Source organism: Schistosoma mansoni (assembly GCF_000237925.1).
Source record: "Schistosoma mansoni, WGS project CABG00000000 data, supercontig 0229, strain Puerto Rico, whole genome shotgun sequence".
Lineage (NCBI taxonomy): Eukaryota > Metazoa > Platyhelminthes > Trematoda > Strigeidida > Schistosomatidae > Schistosoma > Schistosoma mansoni.
Genome location: NW_017386095.1, coordinates 181790 through 206139, shown reverse-complemented (window position 1 = coordinate 206139; position 24350 = coordinate 181790). Strand labels below are relative to the sequence as shown.

At 35.5% G+C, this 24350-nt stretch overlaps 2 protein-coding genes across 2 annotated transcripts; both read left to right on the top strand.

The window, feature by feature from the left end:
* The first annotated feature begins 1538 nt into the window (after positions 1 to 1538).
* Smp_062950 (growth factor receptor-bound protein, putative) lies at positions 1539 to 15941 on the top strand. Its single transcript, XM_018791565.1, has 4 exons — positions 1539 to 1620; positions 3156 to 3400; positions 7629 to 7794; positions 15548 to 15941. Exons 1-4 carry the CDS (start codon positions 1543 to 1545, stop codon positions 15761 to 15763), a joined length of 705 nt encoding a protein of 234 aa, XP_018647321.1. The 5' UTR covers positions 1539 to 1542; the 3' UTR covers positions 15764 to 15941.
* A 271-nt stretch (positions 15942 to 16212) lies between these two features.
* On the top strand, positions 16213 to 17328 carry Smp_156090 (hypothetical protein). The gene has a single exon (XM_018791554.1). It carries the CDS (start codon positions 16639 to 16641, stop codon positions 17032 to 17034), a length of 396 nt encoding a protein of 131 aa, XP_018647320.1. The 5' UTR covers positions 16213 to 16638; the 3' UTR covers positions 17035 to 17328.
* The last annotated feature ends 7022 nt before the right edge of the window (positions 17329 to 24350 follow it).

Sequence of the window (24350 nt, the reverse complement as noted above, 5' to 3'; positions counted from 1 at the left end):
ACCGGCTGGGAAGTTTCGCGAATTGTTTTTCATGTCGGTCAATTGTAAGGACGTATAATTGCAGGGTTTTCTGCAATTTCTGGAAGACCTCCCATACTGGTTCTGATACCAGCACCAGTCAGGATTATCCGTCTCTCTTCGTCTGGAGAAAGGTCGCCTACGTGAAGTGCTTCTTCGCAGGGTTTGCAACTGTCTACGGTCATTATGAAGTCGAAGGAAACGTGTCAGTATAGGACACAGATCCAAAATGTTATACTGCTTCTCTTTGACTGAAAACACCTCGGCATTAGAGGCCTTCGTGATTTCGAGGATGCGGTCGGCAGATGCAGCCAGTTCGTCTATGACTTTGTTTTGAAGAGAGACGACTACTGCTTGCACCTGTTGAGGAGATTTAGACGACAAAAGTTGTCTGAATAGGCCATCATTGAAAGTTCTTTGGCCGATAACTTCTGTCACCCCTAGCAACATGTCTGCCGCAGAACCATGTTGCAGGTCTATACTATTAAGGAGTTGATCTAACCTTTGTCAGTCGGTTTGATCTCCGCGTTTAAGAATCGAACGTCTCAGAGTTTCGTAAGGTTCCAAAACATCACTAGTAAACATACTAGGTGTGACGTACCTGTTCAATTCGGGTGGTAGTGCCTTTACATCCACGAGGAAACGTACGCGTGAATCAGTCGTTCCGTGCTCATAGAAATCGGCCTCTACGTAGTAGAACCAGGCTTCGACGTTGTCCGGCCAGAAAGGCATTAGTTGAAACGAAGGTGGGGGCATAGTCTTTAGCTTAAGTAATTTGGGTGTCTGTTCCGTCATGGTGAAAAATCAAGTATGATAATGGACGAAGTAAAAAATAACATGTATCCAAAAAGTCCGAAAAATCACAATATATAAAATTTAAAATAAAGCAACGATTTATGAAGTTCCAAAAAGAAACAGACTCACAGTTAATAGATCGGTGTACCAGATCACGTCGGGCTTACCAATGAAGATACCACGGCTAATGTAGTTTGACAACAGTTTACCAGTAACGCCTTCTATAAGTGAGTCGTGTTCACTCAGTGAAATTAAAAGTCAGAAGCGAGGAGGTTGAAGATATATTTGATGGGTTATCAATATACCGAGAAGTGACTGGTCTAAACTGGCTAGTGATTGCACGAGACGTTGAGCACGCCGTTCCGAACCGTGATCTGGTGCGGATGCATGACCGAGCGCTACCAGCTAAATGAGTCCATTAAAACTAATGTGATCAGCATCCAATGTTTAACACAGAGCTACAGAGCTAGCTACACTGTAATGTTCTTTTTAGTGTTCAGGTACAAGATATTTCACTCATGCACTCAGATCTACTAAGTTCATGTATATGAGAAAAGTTCACATGGTAAAAACTCACATAATTGGCTGAGTAATATCAATCCTCACACTCAGAGTGTGACGTATAATTCCTACATAACCTTAGCTCTTAATAGTTACAAATATCCCGCTACCCCTTCTCATTGACCTTGTACCTAAGTGCTTCGTGGTAGATTGTTACTTCGCTTTGGGATGGAGGCTGAGGCTAGCTATGACTTTGTTGCCAACGCCGAAGATGAACTTGGATTTAAAAAAGGAAGTCTTTTAAAGGTAGATAAAATTACACAATCAGATAACACAATGTGGCGCACTTCTATAATATGCTTTAGTGTTATAATTTTGTATATTCATATGTTTAGCTTATAGTGACTAAGTCTTCCTAGCCCACTGAGTGGGCCCTCCACACCGAATGGTCGGGTCTAGGTACTAGGTGTTTACTTTTCATCATACTGTTATATCCATACTTCTGATCCGAAGTACAGTAATAAATGAGGCTTTCCCAATAAAACCTATTAATGGATAAATGGAAAACTGTCTTCGTATTTCACTCCGTATCGAAATGTCCGGAAACACTGGAAGTTACTCTACTTATTCACCCACGTGTCTTTAGTTTGGTATACCTATAAACCTCAAGTCCTGTTAAGGTTTTAACTGCTACTTTTTTGTGTAGTCTGATTTTAAACACTCATCAGCTAAATAGCCGACTGCATTTCCATGACCGTTTGCAAAACTTTCTTGCAATGTGTGTTCATATTCTGCAGATCATTGCTAAATTTTCCAAATTATAAACAAAGATCTGTTGATTTACGAACTAGATGTTTCACTGTCGTAAATTTAGCGCGAAAAAACTACAACAACCAAGTATGCTATTGATCCTTACTCCAACGGAAAGTTATCCATGACATCTGTGAATATTGGAGCTCTTTAAAGTAACTGACTAGTTCGGTAAGACTCAGTGGTGGTCTTTCTATGAAGCTTAAAAACCCTCTATCTATTTCATCTCAAGTAGCCGAGTAGTGCCTCTATTAAAAAATGGCTCAGTACCATGTGTTGATATCCGTACATTTGGTTAGTGAGTTATATCAACTTATTTAAACCATACTATCATGGTATAATTCTCTTGACTTCTTTCTAAGGTTTGTTTGTACCCTATACAGGGTTTGACTTGAATTATGGTGGTCAAATGTATTTCCCTTTTGGTGATTCTATATCGTCATTCATGTAAGCGTATCCCATTGGAAGTCCGAGCGTTGTTATGAATGTACTAAAGCAACTTCAGCCTAATTAAGATATCCCTCGTGAATATTCCCAAATCTCCAATATTTTTGTTTGAACTATATCTATATTATTTTACTCCTCATTTCATCCACTGATACTTTGTGTCACGATAATTTGTAGAGTGAGAGTCACTTTCCCTTGGATTATTGTTAAACTCTAAGAGCTTGGAAGGACTATTACAGGGTAAAAAAAGAGCCTTATGCTCGTATAAAAGGCAAACGTACAGTCACAAGACAACTATAGAGAATGAATGAGACTAATTGTTTTTCACAAGTGGATTAATCTTTTAGATCTTAAAACAAAGTGAAGCTCAGTTGTATAGTCAGGCTATTGTTACTGTGTTTAATAAAAGGTTAAGACATATGTTATCCATATACCATAAATAGCTTACTTCGTTATCTAAGTAGTGTCGTGTATAAACGTTGTCAGTACCTGTCTCATTTTTTTAAAATCACTCATACTCACCTCAGCTTTTAACATTCAAAAATTATCCAATTGCGTTACATAAGTATCACTCACTTTCATAGATACTCTGTGTGGAAGACGATCCTAACTGGTACCTAGCTGAACAGGAAGGCCGAACAGGTTTAATACCATGCAATTACATTACAATGCGTCCTCACCCTTGGTACATCCGACACTGTAGTCGTATGGAAGCCGAAGAAAGACTTCAAGAAATTGATCAAGAAACAGCACAACATTTGCAACCTGATGGAGCTTTTATATTGCGTCAAAGTGAAGCAGACGGGAAAGGATTTAGTTTGTCTGTCAAGTAGGTATTGTTCAATAAAAACATCTCAGTTCCAGATAATCACTTGACACATGCTTTCTCGGGTTATCCTTTCCCCCATTCTGAACGTGTCTTTTTACTCAGAACCTAAGTATGGGCTTGTGTATTAAACCTTAGGCCAAATTGATCGGAAATAAAGATGCCATCCCAACTGGAAGATGTGAATAATTGACCTTGGCCAAAAAAGTGATGCATGTAGATCACAGCTTCGGTCATATGTCTAAACGTCGTGTAGAATATTTAAAAGGAGATTCGTCAGTTAGCTAACAATTCCTTGGTCATTGTCTATCTACCAACCAAAGAGATAGTATACTGAGCACTAGTTTGCTCTGTTCAACTTTGAGGACTAGAGGGCGTTCGTAGGTCACTAGTGCCTGATTATATATTGCCTTTAAGGCAGTGCTGGTGTATTTCGGGTTCATCAAGTGAGCAAAATGGTTAAATATAAGATACAGGGTAAATATAAGAAATCAGTTAATAAAGTTTGGAATCTTCTTCAGTCGGTAGTTGGAACATATATTACACATGTCTAACTACACCCCGCTTCGACGCATGATGATGTCTGATGTAGGAGTAGGTTAAAGTAAAGTTAGATGAGTCCAAATTTAGACGTGGTATCAGTCTATGACATGGTCAGCTCTTGGACTAAAACTTGTAGTTAGATGCAGACTACCTGGTTGGTGCTCATATGATTTTTGTAACCAGTCCTTGGAGACGCTGAGTGACACATCAAAATCATTCGCAACAACACAGGTGTATTTTTTCTTTGTGCTACCTTAGGTCTCGAGTTCATAAATTACCTCATACTTTTTTACTCCACAAACCTTTATTTTCACAAATATTTTCTAATCCTTAATCTTTACTACTACCATTAATACCCTACCTACAGTACTTTGATGTCTCTCTGTACTGCTGTGCAATTTGAAAGGATATATGCATGTACCATGTTCTAAGTTGTTTATGGGTGAATAACTGATGTCAAACAGTACCTAGTTTTCTGCTCATAATTAATAATCAGCTTAAATCGTTTGATTCACAATACAACTCTGGGTTTTTAAAATGAAAATACAGCTATTGTAGACGTATTTAAAATCACTTGGTTAGTGATTACAAAAATTACTTTTGAATAAGATTTAGTTGAAGTGAGAAAATGAAATGTAACTCACTTGGCAAGTAAATATTTTTCTTTTCATCTGTAAACCACACTGTGCTAAAAAGTATTATATATTTCTTCCAATTTAGTACTACTAATATCCCGTTTCTAGTTCCACTAAGTAGTGGATACTATGTAAACGTACTGCATGAGTGTTTAGGACATTTACTTAATAATATTTTAGAGGACTACTACGTTAAGATCTTGAAGAAGTAATGTACGAACATAAGGAAATATTCCAGTCTAAAGTTTGTTGATATTATTTGCGGCCACTGAATACGACTGTAGGTAGTCGGCTTTTGATCAACTCAAACTGTGTATCAAGTATTATCTCTTCAATTTGTTTTTAGAAGATTGATGTCTTATCATATTAATCAGTGTGTAACTCGTCTTTATTCAGAGGCAGTGTATGAAAGATCACATACTTTTGATTGTTATTTACTTTATTCACTAAATTATAAACTCGAGTTATGATCTTCTGGCACTACAGTTTCGTGATCTATTAACATAAGCACTTACCAATAGTGGGCTTAGAAACCACACCCCCTACAGGAGTTCGGTAAGACATATAGAGTCGTTACTCTTCATAAAAATATTTTTAAAAACTTTCAAGAGGGTTTTACGAAGTAACAGATTATGCATCATATCTCATTTGAATAATTAACTACCATTTTGCTAATTTTACCACGTTTCCATAAGCTTTTAGAATATCAGGGTCATACGTAAAATTACAAATATCCTTGTTTTACATATCTAAATTAACCTTAAAAGTAAAACTTTTTTTCATACTTCCCGTCTTCTATCTTCTGTTCGGGGCTCAAGTGTAGACGATTTCTAGGGAATAGGAAGTGGTTAAAAAGTCAACATCAACCGTTCAAGCACCATACATGCCGGCAGTTTTAGCACCAGCTTTCGACTGTCACGCTATCTATCTAACATTCTTGTTATGATAGCCACTTATTTCTGGTTCTTTATAGCCTATCTTCAACTGACCTGTAACTGGGTACTAAACTACATTACTCACCATTGTTGTACTCCTGGTTTTTGATTTAATCGATTTCAACCATATTTATGAGGTGAATTTGTAATGGTAGTCCCGTAAATCTTGGGTTGGTGGTTGACTGAATCTTGATACAAATACAGTAGGCCCAAATGAAATGAACTTATTATATAGCTACACATATAGTACTGGTAATCCAACCAAATCCCAGCCAGTTTATTTTGTGTTAATATTTAGTGTATAGGCATGCAATTTTATTACATTAAATAATCTATTTATCTGAATAGTGGTATTATCTTTGATTTTTGATCATTCGTGAGGCTTACATCAATCATTCAGTCTCATGAGTTACCATCACTTGACCACACCTCATATCATCTGTTGGTCAGCAACATTATTTCCATTTATTTTAACAATCAAACATTTCGTTCATGAAATAATAAAACCCTCTTCTATAATAACGCCTTTTCGTTTAACTACTTTAAAAATGTTACAAAATTGTATCGATGAACAATATCATTAAGTTTTTTGTATACACTAATCGGCCAGCTATATATGCTTACCTGTGTAGTTCAAAAGATCTAACTCATTTATGAAATACGAGTAGTTTACGTAGAGTCAAGGAAAACTTTATTCAAAGACCGGTGAAACTACCTGAGGCATTTGAATCTGAGACTTAATGTATAAAAGATGTAGTTTTGTAATCATTAGTTTTGTTGAATAAATTCATTATTGGACTTTTTCTTTGGAATTCTGTGCTTTATTCAAGTTATTAGAGTTATTATTTCTTCATGATCTATGTTGTTCAAAGATAAGGTTGATGAAAACAGAGGAAGGAAAGAACTATCGACACATTTAAATCCTTTTTCGTTTCTAGTAATTTTCCAGCTGGCGCCAGTTTGTAACGAAAACCATTTTTGAATTAAATACGATCCTCACAAATATTAACCAAACTTTAATCATATATTTACTAGTTTACTGTCTTATAGATGGATCATCGAAGTTTAAGTACAAAATTTAGTGGTTGGTGTAGTTCAAGCTTTTCACAAGTGACCACTGAGTCGTGATCGATGGTAATAAAGAACAACAGCACTATATCGCTAAATGGTTAGTGCCTCAATATCCCGACCATTGGATTCCAATTCGAGTTTAATGTGTCCTCTGCGAAACTTGAAGACACTGGATTCAATCCCTGGCTTAATTATATTCGCGTATTGCTGCAAAGTCCAGAAATACAATCAAAAAGCTATCGATGGTCCTCTCATCAATGTTTATTTAGTTAATGTCAGTATGCGACAAGACATTTGTGACTTGGTATGATGATTCTGGTGATATTGTGTCCTCTAGACCATGTGATTGATAACAACCGAACTATATTCAGTGTCAACAGAACAAACTTTAGAAAACTTGCAGTGTCTCATTTCTTTCTGAAGTTTGCTCTTATGATGTTTAGCAAAAACAGTTACACAAGCCTATAGAATGCAACTTCATCGAAACTATCTCCAAAATAAAATAAAAATGCAATTTAATATTTTAACTTTTAGAAATGATAATAAGGCTTTTAAAGACTTATGAACTGTTTCTTCTTGCCATTTGTAACACGAAAACCCTCACTATTCCCTTTATGTTGATTAAACATCAAAGTATCGAGGCAGTTCGCATGGTATGCATATATGTCTTTAAAAAGTGTGATCGATTGAAGTCCATAACATCGACTGGAAGATTCGGACAACCAACACAAATCAGTGACTATCTATACTCAGTAGCTAAGTGAGTAAAGCGGTGAGCGTTTAGAGCGAAAGCTTCTAGGTTCAAGTCCAGATGTGAACATCACAGGTACAGGTGCATCTAATTGACGGGTTCCAAACAGGATGAAACGCGTGTCCTGCTAACTACCATCCAAATCTACCTAAAATATCCTTATCATCATCTATTTGATTCGCTTCATTTTACTTCAGTTTCTACTCACATTATTTAGTACCCGCCTTTTTTTACTCAATATAGGGTTTTTCGTTTGTATGTTTCTCATTCATTCATATCCACTTTTTATACTTTAGACAAGGTTGTGAAGTACTTCATTTTAAAGTACTTCAGGATGAAGCTGGAAAATATTTCTTCTGGTTATCCAAATTTGATTCCATTAATCAATTAATTGATCATCACCGAAAGACAAGTATATCACGTAATCGTTTATTGACTTTGGTTGACCTTGTTCCATCTAAGGTGAGTGTGTATGTAGTTTGTATGTTTGTGTGCCTTCATATTGACGTCCGTATTCTTTGTTTGACCTCTTCTTGTCTCTCAGTTGTCGTTTTTCTGCTCTAATGACAATACTAAAAATATATTGATATATCTGTATATTGTTAGGGGCGAGTAGCTGGTGAAAATCCCTCCAACCAACCACTCCTCTTATTACTGTAATATTACGTTTTCGTAAATTATGAATTGTATTATTATCTACTGAAATGTTTTCACTGAATATTCTTTATTGGTGCTACGATCAAAAACGATGTTTTGCTATTTGCATATTCATTTTCGTTGTAGTTACAAGGACTTCGTAAGCATGTTTCTGCACCATAACAACTGACTTTGTTCGTTCTTATTTGATTTCTCCACAAATTCGTGATTTATATTCTGAATTCCTTTAGTCTAGGAAGAGAAACGTACAGAGTTTTCTATGTTTATTGTTGAATGAACCCAAGCTAGGTATATTTAATCATTTAGTCGCGTGCATTAATCGTGGTCGATGGTTTTAGACCAATCGGTGATGTCCTTTAAAATCGACCGTATTAATGCAGATTTGTTTATGCTCTTTATTTTCGTAGATTATGAGTCTCCGTATCGTGTCATTCCAGGAATATTCATGTTTCTTTCACCACACACCATATATTCTGTTCTTTTTATGTTCAGTGTCATCATTATTATTGACTCCTTTGCTACTCATTATCCTGTTAGTTTCGTCTTGCTACCCTGTTATGATTTCTGTTATTACGACCCAGTCATTCCTATTGCTCAGTATTCTTGGGCACCAATTTACTCGACAAGTCCCCAAATCAGAACACGGTTGAACAGGATCGAAATTATATTCCAAATAACAAGGGTAGACGGAAGTAGGAAGCACTATAAAAAAACGTTAGTATATCTATGGTTTTTACATGAAAAGATTCTAGAGTATTCTCCCGAATGCCCTGGTACGGCTGAGAGTGGGGAGAGTCCGCTCTCCCTCTCCAAATGCTCTCACATGGCCACGCGTATATAGCCTTTGCCAGGGAAGTCCTACTCACTGCCTTCTCGTGGCGGGGGTGTTGTATACGAAATTGAGAGGACAAAAAGCGAATGTCCGGCGCTTTAACCGGCTCGATGGACATGGAAAGTTACCTCGGGGATTTGGAAAACCCCGATTATTAATAAAGGCTCAAATCATCCTGTTATTTATATTTCGGATTGAATTCTGATCAATCTTTGTCGACGTATGTCCATTCTGTTCGAATTGCTTCTATATAACCTTTTTGTCACAAGTTTTATAGAAATGTTAAATTATGGCTAGCTTTGGAATTCAGAAAGCATGTCCCATCTCACTTTGGAATCGTCGGCTGAGTTCATATTCGCACTGGAATTCGAAACCAGTACCTTTAGATGAAAACCTCAACGCGTCATCCATTAGGCTAATCAGTCTATTCTCTAGATCTTATAATTGGTTTGATGAGACAACTGAAGATTTAAACATTAGTGTATAATTAGATAGAATAGGTTTCTTGCAGTAATATTCAATGGCTCCATTCAGTCCCATATTTTTTATGAGATCCTTACGCTACATATGACTAACTGACTGATTTCTCTTTTGAAACTTTCCTTTCAATTGAAATTAACTTACATTTGCCTATTGATCAATTGTTTATAACAAATAATGTTTGTCAGCCTTTAAATCACAAACTGGTCTTAGTTAGAGCACCATTAAAAACCTGGGAGCACTGAACGGCCGTCTCGTCTTAGTATTGAACTTCTCAACAGTATACGCTTGACTCCGCATCCGGTAATGTAACATGGGAGCTTCGGTTTCGCGCGTGAACACAACATCTAGGCCACTGAGCTAGCAGTCCAACGGTTTACAACTTCTGGAGGTTTAGTAAGAAGCTGTTAGCAGTAGAGTTCAACCATATCGGGTGTGAGATAGTTATCCACAATGAATAATGGAAGTTGGTTGCGCAATATTGTGAATCAATTGGAGCTAAATTTTAACATTCTTGGACGCTGGTCCAATCGGCTAGAGGTTGAGTGTTCATGCGCGAAATCAAAGCTCTCAGGTTTTTTCCGGATGCCGAGTCAAGAATATGCGTTGTTGACAAGTCCCATATTAAGACAAAACGGTTGTCCTATGCTTCCAGGTTTTAATCGTGGTCCAACAAACATCAATTACTTCATACTAGTTTATCTACTTATCTGTGATGCTTTTATTTTACATATAAACAATACTTCATAATTTTATGCGAATCATAAGTGTATTGATTAATAGTTGCTGTGTTTCTTGCACTCGAATTCAGTGTTTATCAATCTAAAAGAGAATTATAGCTCAAAATTAAATATGTTACATATGAACAGTTCAAATTGTATAAATAAAGTATTTAACTTCTATGATATAAAAGTATATATGCATTCTTAGTTGTATTACTGGTGATATATCATACATAATCACTCATTTCAAATGCTACTTATCTGCCTGTATGTGCGTGTATCATCACATTGTCCAATGATTGACTGTAACTTTTTACCCTGATGGAATTGCAATGATCAATATACAAACATTTTGTTTTAGAACTAAGGGATATAATATCATAATTTATTTTTTGAAGAGATTTTCAATAAAAGATTAAAGAAAATATCAGTTTTGAGTGTGCTCGTTTTGCTGACAAGCGTCAAAAAACACCACATTTAGTTCGAGACATGATTTTTCTTTCGAATGCATTCATTGTGTTCACATTATTGACAATATTGCTCGCATCTGCTGGGATCACCGGGTAAGTAATAGTGAAGTTAGACACAGGGTATTAGGGAATGATGGTAAATCAGTTGATGAGGTCATGAATCTTCATCGACTGAGATGGTTGGGCCACGTATTACGTATGCCTGAACACCGATTACCACGACGCGCTATGCTGACTAGTGTAGGTGATGGTTGGAAGAGAGTTAGGGGCGGTCAAACCAAAACGTGGCATCAGTGCTTGAAGTCACTAACTTCTAGCCTGAGCCATGTTGGCAGATGCAGACTACCTGGTTGGGGTCCGCGTGACTATCGTAACCAATGGTTGGAGACTCTAGGTGACATGGCTCAGAATCGATCACAATGGCGTAGGTGTATACACTCTTTATCTTCCCTTAAACCTTGAGATTAAAATTGATTCATAACTTTCTTCCTTCCTATACTATATCCTTATATACAACCTATCTTTTATATACTACCACCACTAAATTAACTATTTCTATGAATCCGGTGTTCATCTTGTTGTACTAACGAGGTATGGCAACTTGGACCGATGCATAAATGTGCCTGGTCCTACGTTGTAGCTGATTGATTGACATGTTGATATGTAAATGATTGAAATACTGAGCGAAATGTGATTCAGTCATCAACAAAATGCAAATAAAATTTTAGAATAAAAAAAATGAAAAACCATACTTAACTTAATATTTATTGAAAATCGAGAATGAATCCGAGTTTGTCATTGGGACCGATTTTGCTACAATTCGTCTACAAAATATCTCCAACTAAGAATTACAACTATTGCACGGATCAGAAAAACTACTAGTGTCAGTAATAGAAATATTAGTTACAAACTACTATTTTATTGTAGAGAACTAGATTATTGATTAAGACGTTCACATTTCAAGCACTAAGTTTTAAGTCCGAAGTCTGCTCCATCTACTTCTGTTTGAGCAACAAGCTAGTATTATTAACTATTATACATAATGTAGCTCATATCCAAGTATCTAGTGAATGAGTTAACTTAAACTCTGCCAGGGAAGTCCTACTCACTGCCTTCTCGTGGCGGGGGGTGTTGTTTACAAAATTGAGAGGACGAAAAGCGAATGTCCGGCGCTTTAACCGGGTTGGTGGATACGGTGAATCCACGTAGGGGAGTTGGAAAACCCTGATTTAAAACCAATGGTGCACACGAGTTCCAGTATCCTGAGGGAACAAATGGTGTATGAACCAATCGTTGGACACTGGCTACTATGGGACTTCATCTCCTCACGATGCTCCACTGCATTGTGGATCAGACCTTTAGTTCGAAGGCTCCGGGTGTGACCCCCTTAAGGAAACCACCTGCTTCGGTTTGGGCACCCAAGCAGTATTAAAGCCCTCACACAATTGAATGAAATGACAATTTTTTGTGTGACGCATAAATATCTTTTGCCCCCTTGTACCATTATTTATTTGTTCAAATCATAATAATAATAATATCCTGACTAATGCAATTGAATTATAGTATACTACAAAAGCATACTTTTTCTCAGAAGGGGGGTTTTTGTGGAGATTTAGTATTTTCATAGTTGAAAGCGTGAATCAATTGAAGCTAGACCACCAGGGAAAACCTGGAAGCACTTGACGGCCAATTCGTCCTATTGTGGGACGAGGCGAGGTTGTGGATACGCACTGCTGAGGAGTCCCACAATAGAACGAGACGGCCGTCCAGTGCTTCCAGGTTTTCCCTGGTAGTCTTGCTTCAATTGACTCACGCTTTCAACTATGAAAAGCATACTTCTTTTTTTCTTGTTTGCCGTAATAAAATCAGAAATCAATTATTTTTTTTTAATTTCAATATACAACTATTGGTACTATCAAGAATAACCATTATACATTAGGCATATTATTGAGGTCAATGTACAAATTGTTCCGAAATCTAAAATGTTTACAAATTTGTTTTTAATTATCCAATTGGATATTGATCAATATGTTGATATATTTATATAGATTCACATATGGTTCTACACTAATTGACATTCATATTTATTGTAATTTCTCATTTGAAAAAAGCAAACATTGTTGTGTTAAAGATAATATTTATCTTTAAATAAGTGACTATTATTTTTCAATCAAGATTATCTATCTATAAATGTTGGTGAAATGTCATAAAAATGCATAGCTCATATGGTGCGGAATAGTTAAAGCATTTGACTTTTAATTATATTAAATTGCTCTCACATGGCCAAGCGTATATAGCCTCTAACAGGAAAGTCTTACTCACTGCCTTCTCGTGGCGGGGGTGTTGTTCACGAAAGTGAGAGGATGAAAAGCGAATACCCGGCGCTTTAACCGGGTTAGTGGACACAGGAAGTCCACGTAGGGGAGTTGGAAAACCCTGATTCTAAATCAATGGTGCACATGGGCTCCTGTATCTTGAGGGAACAAATGGCGTATGAATCAATCGTTGGACACTGGCTACCATGGGACTGAATCTCCTTACGATGCTCTACTGCCTTGTGGATCAGACCTTTAGGTCGAAGGCTCCGGTTGTGCCCCCCCTAAGAAAACCACCTGCTTCGGTTTGGGCACCTGAGCAGTATCACATCCCTCACACAAATCGAATGAGATTTGTGCGGCGCATATATATCTGGTGTACCTTTGTACCAATATTTATGTGTTTAAGTAAATAGATAATAAATTGCTGTGCAATAATTATTCAGTTGCGGCGAATTTGCAAGACCGGGATTGTTTACAATAGGACAAATGCTTTCACACTTTATCTTACTTTAGATCTTCAGTTCCACTATTTATTCATACATAACTTTTCTTTGATTTTTAAAAAAAAACTATATTCTCAATGCTTAGTCTTTGGCATTACCATTACCACTACAGTTATTTCAATTCCTTTTATACTACTCCTCTTGTTCAATTCATTCCATTGTGTTGTGACAACTTGGGCTAATGTAAATTGTTGCCTGCCTTTATGTTGTTTATAACTTACTGACTGACTGACTAATCTACCGCTTTTCGTAGGTGTTATTCAATGTTCTCGCATAAACGCTTCAAGCTACTTATTTGGAAAAAATCTATGCACAACTTTTCATTAATATTGTAATTTCTTTTTTTACTATGATTTATTACTTTGTACCACTATTAAAAAGGTTTAAGTCATCCTTTTGTTGATATTCTCAATTGAATTTTTAACGGTCATTGTCGACACATGTTCATCTGATGCGGATCGCCACTAACGGTGGAATACATGACTTTGTTTTAGTCTTATTTTAGACTCATCAATGAGATACACCTCTACCTCAACGAACTCGAATCTGTTACCTTTCACTTCAAACTCCCAATACGTTATCCACTGAGCCAGATTATTTATATCCCGATTGGATAATTACCGAAAACAATCTCATCACATATAAACCTATGAATACCTTTTGTACTCACTATGTATACTAACCTTAAGAGTGAAATTTCTTTCATATTTTCTGAAGACTAGAAGATTCCTAGGCACTAAAAAACATTTACGAAGTCAGTATCCAATAGCTTAAGTACCAAATATATTATTCAGTACACGTTATATTTTACATTCTATTTTCACGCTCACCTACTCAGTTTATCTCATAATCTCTCTCTCTCTCTCTCTCTATATATATATATATATATATATATACCCACAAAGGAAGGGTGGGATTAAACAAACTTGACCCTAAAAATGCATACTGCCCTATCCCACTGATTTCCATCTCCGGCGTTAAGGTCTCAACAAGTACGGAGCTAACACAAAAAGGTCATTTATGACCGGCCTCAAGCAGTTGTCCCTTGGGTATTGCGGTCACGCTCTCAAGTCGATAATATCAACTTTAACGCAATTTCCTTTTCAGGTGCTTTTGGAAGAACCCTTCCGTGGTGTGTGAGAACTTTACAACCTAAAATAAATTCATATTATTCTGTCCAATTATTTGCTTTTGTTCTCTCCTAGATTATAATAACTAATTATGTGATAGTTTCGTTTTGTTTCTCATCATTGTATTTCGTATTTTTTATTGAAGGCAATCGTTAATAATTAGTGTATTTACATTTTCGTTACTGTGTTAAATTGTCAGACAGGAACTATTTATTTTATGTAACTCAATTATCAGTTGTGAATTCATGTACACATATTACATATAGCAATAATTGCTACTGCATGATTGAGTGAACTTAAGTTATTAACGCGGGGTTCGAATCGCCATTCTAATATCAACTGGTCATCATCGTTGTACAATCTACCACAGACAGCTTCTCTAACACTGCGGTTAAAGATATTTTTCTCAACTAATATGTGATATTTGTATCAATTTATTATTTGTCCACAAATTTCTTAGTAATAATAATAATACTGTACTTATATATGACAAATATATACATTTATGTTCTTCGATGATTGAATGTAGTCAACAGATAACCTTGAATTTGGGTTTTGTGTGCTAGTTGACACTCATCAACAAGGTGTACCTGAAAACTTGAAGAACTTGATACTTTCTAGTCCATTCAAACTCTGATCACTCAGTACCTCAGTCCATAACATTACCAATGAGTTATTCTGACTACTTAAGGCTTCCTGTACGACTGAGATATTTACATTAATTGATTACTAATTAATAACACTATCATATTTGTCTGCTCCTTAGTGTTGATTGAATTCTATCGGCCGATTCTACTTTCAACCGCTTAAATCTTAATGGACTCAATTTCGAGTTACTAAAACTAGTGACTATATTTCAACGTGATCGACATAATTCAACCAATACCAAGAAAATACTAGACAATCACGATATTGGCCATTACTTAATGACCTATCAATGTATATATTACGATTAATTATCTAATGTGACTAGGGTTTTGTTTTAATACGTTTGACGTATCACTCAGGTGCAAAAATGCTGATTATTTGTAGTATGTTGAATTTATTCTATTTCTGTAATAAATAATCAGAGTGTTTTCTTAAATCCTATCTTATTCATTTAGCGTTTCCCTACTAATGTACGAAAATATCAACTTGATCGAGTTATAGCCCGATTTGATTTTGAGACTAAAGGTGCCGGTGAATTATCTTTACATCGTGGTGATGTTATTGAAGTGATTAGTCGTAATGATGAAAATTGGTGGCGTGGTCGTACATCCGATGGACGATGTGGTCTATTTCCATCAAATTTTGTTGATGATTTACCTTCAGTTATATAAATAAATTTTACAGAAAAAAATATTGCTTTAGAAACTATTAAGTTACTAATCAATCAATTAATCATTCACAAATGTTGCCTCGTTAACTTTTCTTTTATACTTCGAAATCTTTCAGTGTATGTGTGTGTGTGTATGTGTGCATAAGCATCCCTACTTTCTGTAAACATGTACATGTAGCTCTCTCTCTCTCTTTCTGTCTGTTTATCTTATTGAACAAGGATTGTACTTCGTCCAGCTTTGTATTCTCTTTTCCAATAGCTATAAAAGAGAATAGATCAACTATACTTGCATATAATTTACATAATAGAGTATAATAAACCTCTTTGTTTGTATGTTTGTTTTATATACCATTCTTTGTTCAATCTCTTTGTTTGTTTGTTTGTTTGTTCTTTTTATATCGACTTATCTTCTTAAAATCTAACCGAATATATAAAAAGAACAAATCAAGTGAATGTTCACCATTAAAAAAAGTGTTATTAGCATATTAAGCACTACTATAATAACATTGAATGTTATCTATTAGTTGTTTAGGCTTTTTTTTTATTTACTTGTCTTGATTTATTATTATTGCATACTAAATTCAAATAATTACGTAATCGGTGAACAATTTCATATCTTCTTAATTGAATGTATAAATTCTCTTATTGATGCTAATATTTCTGCCTTAATGTTGAATAGTAACCTCTTAGTCAATACAACATAGTTTCCTTTAAGTAAATCCAACTAATAGGGATAAATGCCGTCTGTAAAACTTGTCGTCAATCTTATTATGACTATTGCTATTTCTTTGTATTACGTTATTTGTTGTTTCTCTCTTTCAGCCTTTGTTATTTTTTTACTCATAGTACAATATTATTATTGTTATTATTATAGATATGCTTAACTGTGCAATAAACCTTAATCAATTATTATGCATGTGCGCACCATTCATCATCATCATCATCATCATTACACTTGCTGCTATTCCTGCTTATTTTGTGTTTTCTCTTCTTTTTTTCTTTCTTTCACTAGTGTATATCTTCAGTGTCCTGATATTTTATTTTGTTCTTCATTTTGTTGTTGTTGCCATTGTATGGGAGGGGGGGGATAACTGTTACCACTCATATCTTTTTTTTCCCCCATGTACACTGATCAGTTTATATGGTTTGATACTGATTTTTTTTTTAAAAAAAAAAACATTTTCCGTTTTATCATGTTCTGTTTCGTTTCTTGTGTTCATTCCGTTTATGCATTCATATACGAGAGAGTGGAACAGACAACTATGTGAATAATCACATTATCATATTATAATAATTTACATTCTGATATTACTAATGTCTCTTTCTTAAATGTTCAAGACTTTTTTATAGTAATTACTTGTGTTCATTAGCATTTCATTTCTTAGTTTGCTTCCATTTGCTGACTATAGCTGTTATCTTTTATCAATTATTGAACTTGTCAATTCTAATCGTTTTGTTTGATTTATATTGGTTTAAATACTTCTACCTTGAAATCATAATACCCTTGGTCAAGTTGTTTAAAGAATGATCTAATCAAATAAGCAAAAAAAAATAAATCCTAAATTCAAAGTTGTATTGCTCTGTCTCTCTGCGGTTTTGTATATATATAAACAATATCTGGCCACGTAAAAAAAAATTGGACGAGGGCGTACATCAATTCTACTCGCAAGTTCCTTGCGAAAAGGCTTGGTATGTTCTAAGTTGATTCTGAAAGGATAATTACTCACTAGAAGGTCTTCATTCACGTTCTCGATTCCATGAAACCAATTTAACGAGCATGAAATCTAGGTCCCGGCATTTTAGTTCAGCCTCTTATCAAAGTAGCATAGTAATAGTTTAAAGCAGTGATATTTTATGGCAAGGAAGAGCTGATACACTTTTTAGAGGGCAGGACCTTAGTTTCCATAGTTCACATTTTTGGTTATCTATGGGGTAACAGGTTTGAACTTTTTTCCCATAGTGTTCCGCCAACAACACCTGTCTAGTGTTTTTAGAATGATAATCTTGAAGAAAACACCTAGATCTGTCGCACTACCTATTTATTTGATAATTAAAATCAATTTTCTATAAATGTATTTCAAAAGCTCCAATATTCTTCTTTTTACTTTTATTCTTTATTTGTATTCTCTAAACTCCGTTAGAAACTGTTCTGTGCTGAAATTCCTGTCCTGTATAAACGATCTCAAGTCGGTTGACATTTCAAATGCTACCACTGAATAGGGAATCCGAATCATGTTTTCTGAAACGACGTGTACCATTCAGGTTAGGCTCCTTCAGCTTTCGCACAAATATGCATATACGACAACAAATGGGGTTGGGTGATTTTGGAAAGCCTTGACATCGATGTTTGCCGTATATCCGGGACACGTATTTAAAACTTTGACGAAGTCGTACAACTTCGTCTGCCGATTCGAAAGGCTTGTTTTACTTGGACTTATCCGAAAACCCTCTGGCATCTCCGTATGTTTTAACCGTCATTGACGTCGTACTAAGCACCAGGACTAATCCGCGCATCCCCATCAACAGTCATTTATGTTTTGTTAAAAAGCCCCATTAAAGTGAGGGGAACTTGGTGCGATAAACGATATCTTTTCTTCATCTCTGACTAATCCCCAACAGATTAGGGCCCTGATGCAATCATGATCGAGCAACGCCATTAGTCAGATAATATTCTCAAGAAAACGTTCTAGGCAGATATTTTAATATTAGTCAGAGATAAGAATGCACAGATCGGGCGGCTCGGTTCATTTGGGGAGTGATCGGGGTGACCAATTTCGTCTCAGGTCAGAAAAAGGTGAGTGTTCTGCAGCTTTTCTTAAACCATCGTGATCTGTACTACTGAAGTTACTATAATATCCACAACAACCCCTTCTGATATTAATTTACATTGTAATGCAATGATAGTAAATAACAACAGTAATAACTAATAAACTTTGTTCCGTATAAAAATCTGCTTTTTTATTTCGTTTGTGAATATACTTTAGCTAGATGGACAGAAAAAAAGACATTTTATTAGAAAAGTTATCAATGTAGAATAATAAAAAAGTTTGAAATGTTTTCTGATTCATTAAATGGTTTAAATTATTTATTTATTTAAATGCATAAATATTGGTACAAGGAAGCACCAGATACATATGCGCCACACAAATCTCATTCGATTTGTATGAGGGCTGTGATACTGCTCAGGTTCCTAAACTGAAGTAGGTGGTTTTCTTAGGAGACCACACCCGGAGCCTTTGACCTAAAGGTCTGATCCACAAGGCAGTCCCATGGTAGTCAGTGACCAGCGATTGATTCATACGCCATTTGTTTCCTCAGGATACTGGAGCCCATGTGCACCATTGATTTAGAATCAGGGTTTTCCAACTCCCCTAGGTGAACTTTCCATGTCCACCAACCTAGATAAAGCGCCGGACATTCACCTTTCGTCCTCTCAATTAGGTAAACAACACCCCCACCACAATTCATTACTCATCATCATTTACCCCTTCTCTATTCGTACGTTTTCGGTTAAATTCCCAATGTTTTCATGTATTTATTGGTTGTTTTATTTTCACATATCATAAAATGCGATAACTTTAAACAACAATGGCAATTTATAACGTTATTCATCATTTTATTACAACTAAAATAAATTAAGATCATGAATCGATTGATGTTCGACCACCATTGAAAACCTGAAAGCACCGGACATCCGTCTCGTCCCAGTATGGAACTTCTCAGCATTGCGCATCAACGATTCCGCACGCGAGATTCGCACCCAGAACCTTTGGTCTCGCGCGTGAACGCTTAACTTCTAGACCACTGAGCCGGCATCCAACGGTGTTGATGTCTAACTTTAACCAATCCATGAAATTGTACCACCATCTTTCAGGTTTTCAATCATGGTTTAACATCATTCGATCCATGATCTCAATCAAAAATCTAACAATCTCCACAACCTCATACCGATAAAATAAACTACAAATCAGGTTAATTTATTTCATTCATTCTAATACAGAATAATGTTACATTGAATTTATTTATCCGAATAAAAATTAACATTAAAAATTGTCATGAAAATCTATATATTTTTTTAAAGAAAAATACCTAATCAAAGTCACACCATGTTCAGCTACATGCCCAATAAAAATAGTTGTCGAGACTATAATTTACGGATGAATCAATCAGGTATAAGATAAGAGGTCTCAGATTTGGGCGCGAAGTTCATTCATACACTTGACTAAATAGAGTTTTGGCATTATAGCTGATGTCAGTTTGTGATGAAGACCATAAATCTAATTCCTAACCCTAACCATCAACTGTAAATCATAATTCTAATTCCTCACACTGGTTTGTGACCCTGATTTGGTCCTAGTTATTAGATGGACACTCTCAAGGTCACTAAGGTGTCGCTCAAAGGTCATCCATAAATTATAATCTCACTGGTTTCATTGTTAGTGTAATAAAAGTTATCACAATAAGAAAGATTTATTTCATTTACATAATTGTTATATCGAGTTAGTGCTTATGTGCCCTGTATAATATATGAACGTGCTGATTCCCGCCAATTAGATAAGAGTGAATTATCGATCAGAGCAATCATACGCAAAAGCCGTATGAGCAGTCTTGACTATTTATCAGTCCGGCTTTCTGTCTATCCCAGCCAGTTAAGTCTAGAACACCAATAACAGCCTCTGTAATATAAATCATTATTCTCAAACATACTGGGTTTATATACCAAACAAACTGACCACATCGTACCATAAAAATAGAAGATAACATATGTACAAGATTTGGCCAAATGTGGCTGTGAATAGGGGGAACAGTAATTAATGGACTAAGGATAACTCAACAAGGGCAAATCGTATCATAATAGTCTATAGGTCAAAATAAAGCTTATAATAAGAGAGACACGAATATGAATAGCTTAGTTACTTAACAATTATAAAATAGGAAATATACATATCATATTGGTCCATTGATGGTTCTTAAAGTTACCATTCATAAACCTCCACGAGATATAGCAATAATGACTAATATTTATATACCTATATACTATGTAACCATATTCCTTTTCATATTGTAATATCCATTCCTTACTATTATTTGTTTATCAGTTTTGGTAGGTGACTTATGTTCCTCCATCAGAGGGTAACAAGCGTAAGTGAGTAGGTAAGTAAATAATCGATTTTGGTAATCATTTCGACTAAAATGATATAGGATATTTTAATATATACTGACTTTGGCGAGATGATTATGTTTATGAAACTTGTTATAGCGCTAGAAATTCGATTAATACTACCACTGTAGTGAACAAAAACACGACTAGGAACAATCAAATGTATTTAAGCACAAATCACAGACTATCTCACTGAATTCTCATAACCATACAATGAACAGTTAATTTGCAAAATATTAATCATTTGTCTCAATCTTAACTGTTCCTTCTGCAAGTATCAGTCCGTCTTCTCTGATTTCATTGTTCATGCATTTTCGTACCGATTGCACTTCATTCCTGTGCGTTCCTTATCGATCTTCTACCGAAATATATTCTGTTACGTCCTTGATCTGTCTACCCACTTTTGTGCCGAGGATAATTTGTCTAATGTGGATTAAGACCTTGACGTGATAGGCTTACTGACTTAACCTTGAGGCTAGTGTGCTTGAGTTCGAAGTGGGGGTAGAGAGACGAAAACTATTTTATCTCTGATTGGCTGACAGGCACGCGCGAGAGAGAAGACAAAACAACTGGAACACTACTCGATTTATCCCCGATTCCGATCTGGTACTCGATTTCAGATCAGTGTAAAAAGGATACATGAATAAATAAATGACTAACCCGACCACAACGCTCAAAAATTAGGGAGATACAATTATGTCCAAAACTGTAGGGTTAGAGTAGAAATTAGAGTACAAAAGATTACGTCTAAATTACAATAGCTTTGGAACAGAAAAGGTTATGACAGTGAATTATACATCAAACGAAAGCTTATGATCTGTAGAATAGACAAGGGGTAAAAGTAAATGTTACTGTTTTACAAGCTTTGAATTAAATGAAATAACGTCCCCAAAAATAGCTTCCGTAGTTCGTTGAGGCTTCTTGTTTCGCTGTTCACATCACATACTATGCCTGACCATCATCATATACTACTTATGTGGATATAAGTAACCCACACTACACCACTAGGACAATAGATACTATACAACAAGAACTTAATTACTAGATAAAACAATCAATAAATTAAATACCAGACTGAGTACCTGATCAATAGATCTCCTGATTTACGATACCAGGAATTCAAATAGTCAAAGTTCAACCAACTACCAAGAACCCGATAAGAACGAGATAATAGTTTATTGATACACAGGCACAATATAGAGGGAAATCAGGGTCACAATAAATAACCTCTTGTCTTTATCATAGTTAGATATATCTACTTGAGTTCTCTGGTTAACTGTACTATAATTTCTCGGACATAACAGAGTTATAAATCATAGAGAGAAGGAATAAACGAAATGAAAACACGTAATACAGTATTACTAGTCTAACAATTCATTTGGTGAAGTTAAGACATGGAAAACTGTCATCTTTTAGTTATATCACTACTCAGTTTGATGCAATGGCGGTATTTTCATTCAAATTTAATTTCTAGATGGTCTTGGTAATTATAAAAACATTAAAACTGAGATGCTACAACGTCATAGTTTAATACCACTAGAATGATACTAAAAATCCCAGAAGTTACATTCAAACATTACCATACTTTATCCCACATCAGTTACTTTCCATTATCGTAATCTTCATATAACCGGAGACTCTTTTTTAAAAACACTTCCTTTGTTGATTGGTTAGTTGTGAAATAATCAAAAACATGTATCAATAAACATTACCGTGATGTATCACAGTAATTTTTTTCGTTACTTTACACAGCTTTATTTTCTTTCTTGTTGTTCTACTGGATGATGTCAATGTGCAAGTGAATTGAAATTACCGAAAGCTACACTACTGGTTTCACCGCTTCGTAATACTGATGTTTCAACGAAGTATTGATACCCAAAATTTACTCTATTATGTGACGTAGAATCCATTTGTACGTTACTAAGAGAATACAACGATATAATATAATTATATATATATATATATATATATATATATATATATATATATGTATATGCCCCCAAATGCCCTGGTACGGCTGAGAGTGGGGAGAGTCCACTCTCCCTCTACAAATGCTCTCACATGGCCACGCGTACATAGCCTCTGTCAGGTACGTCTTACTCACCACCTAACTTCTCCTGGCATTACTGTTGTTTACAAAATGAGAGGACGAAAAGCGAATGTCCGGCGCTTCAACCGGGTTGGTGGACACAGCAAGTCCAACTAGGGGAGTTGGAAAACCCTGATTCTAAATCAATGGTGCACATGGTATCCAGTATCCTGAGGGAACAAATGACGCATGAATCAATCGTTGGTCACCGGCTACTATGGGAATGCATCTCCTCACGATGCTCCACTGCCTTGTGGATCAGACCTTTAGGTCAAAGGCTCAGGGTGATTTGAAAGTATAAGGGATCTATTTTGAGCTATCCAACGGGTAGTATTTCTGCCTTCCTTGGTGTAACAGTGACCTCACCAGCTAGGGAAATATGATAATTAGAAGTATTCTGATTATTACGCTAACTAGGAATTTTTGAAATAGAGACATTTACAGCAATTAGAACTAGATGGACACAAATGAACGTATTATATTTGGAATTCGTAATCAGTAGGTAATCAAGTACAAAGGAATAATTGGGTAGTACAAATACGACAGGAAAGTATTGTTTAGGTATATTCTGCTTCAATTATATTTATCCCTTCGGTGCCATTCGTCTGTCTAATTGAAAACATAAAAGTTTTTATCATACTTACTGACATAAATTGACTTTTCAGATCCATTTTATTCTCATCACGTGTTCATGACCCTTACAAATTGATACTTGATGATCTTCCTCTGTTATTAATTAAAGTTTTCATCGAATAATTCTGAATGATACTGCACAAACTCTAACTTTACGTTGAATTTATGAGTCAATTAAAGCTAGACCACCATAGGAGACCTGGAAGCACTGGACGATTGTTTCATCCTAGTATGAGACTCCTCGGCAGTGCACATCCGCGATCCCGCTCGCGATACTCGATAATAATTTAACCATCAAGTCTTATTACAATAATGGTTTATTTTAAATTCTTTGTATAATGAACATGTCGTTTATCCTGTTTATTCCCGTTTATTCTGTTTAATAAATAGACTCAATAAATTATTTGTAAATATCATTCTTCTTTACTTTCTGTACACCTGAAAGTAAACTTATGTTCTTCTAAAAACTGCAGAATCTGTTAAAATATCTTGAATACTTTGTAAAGGTGTGACATTTTTACTAACTGATCATTCCTTTGTACTTGGTTACGAATTTCTAAAGTAATACGTTCGTTTGTGCACATTTAGTTCTATGTGATGTTTGTATGAACTAATGATTCTTCTGTACTTGATTTCGCCCAGATTTTGAACTCTAAACACAATACGTTTGTTTATGCTCACCTAGTTCTGTTTGGTCTTAATTGC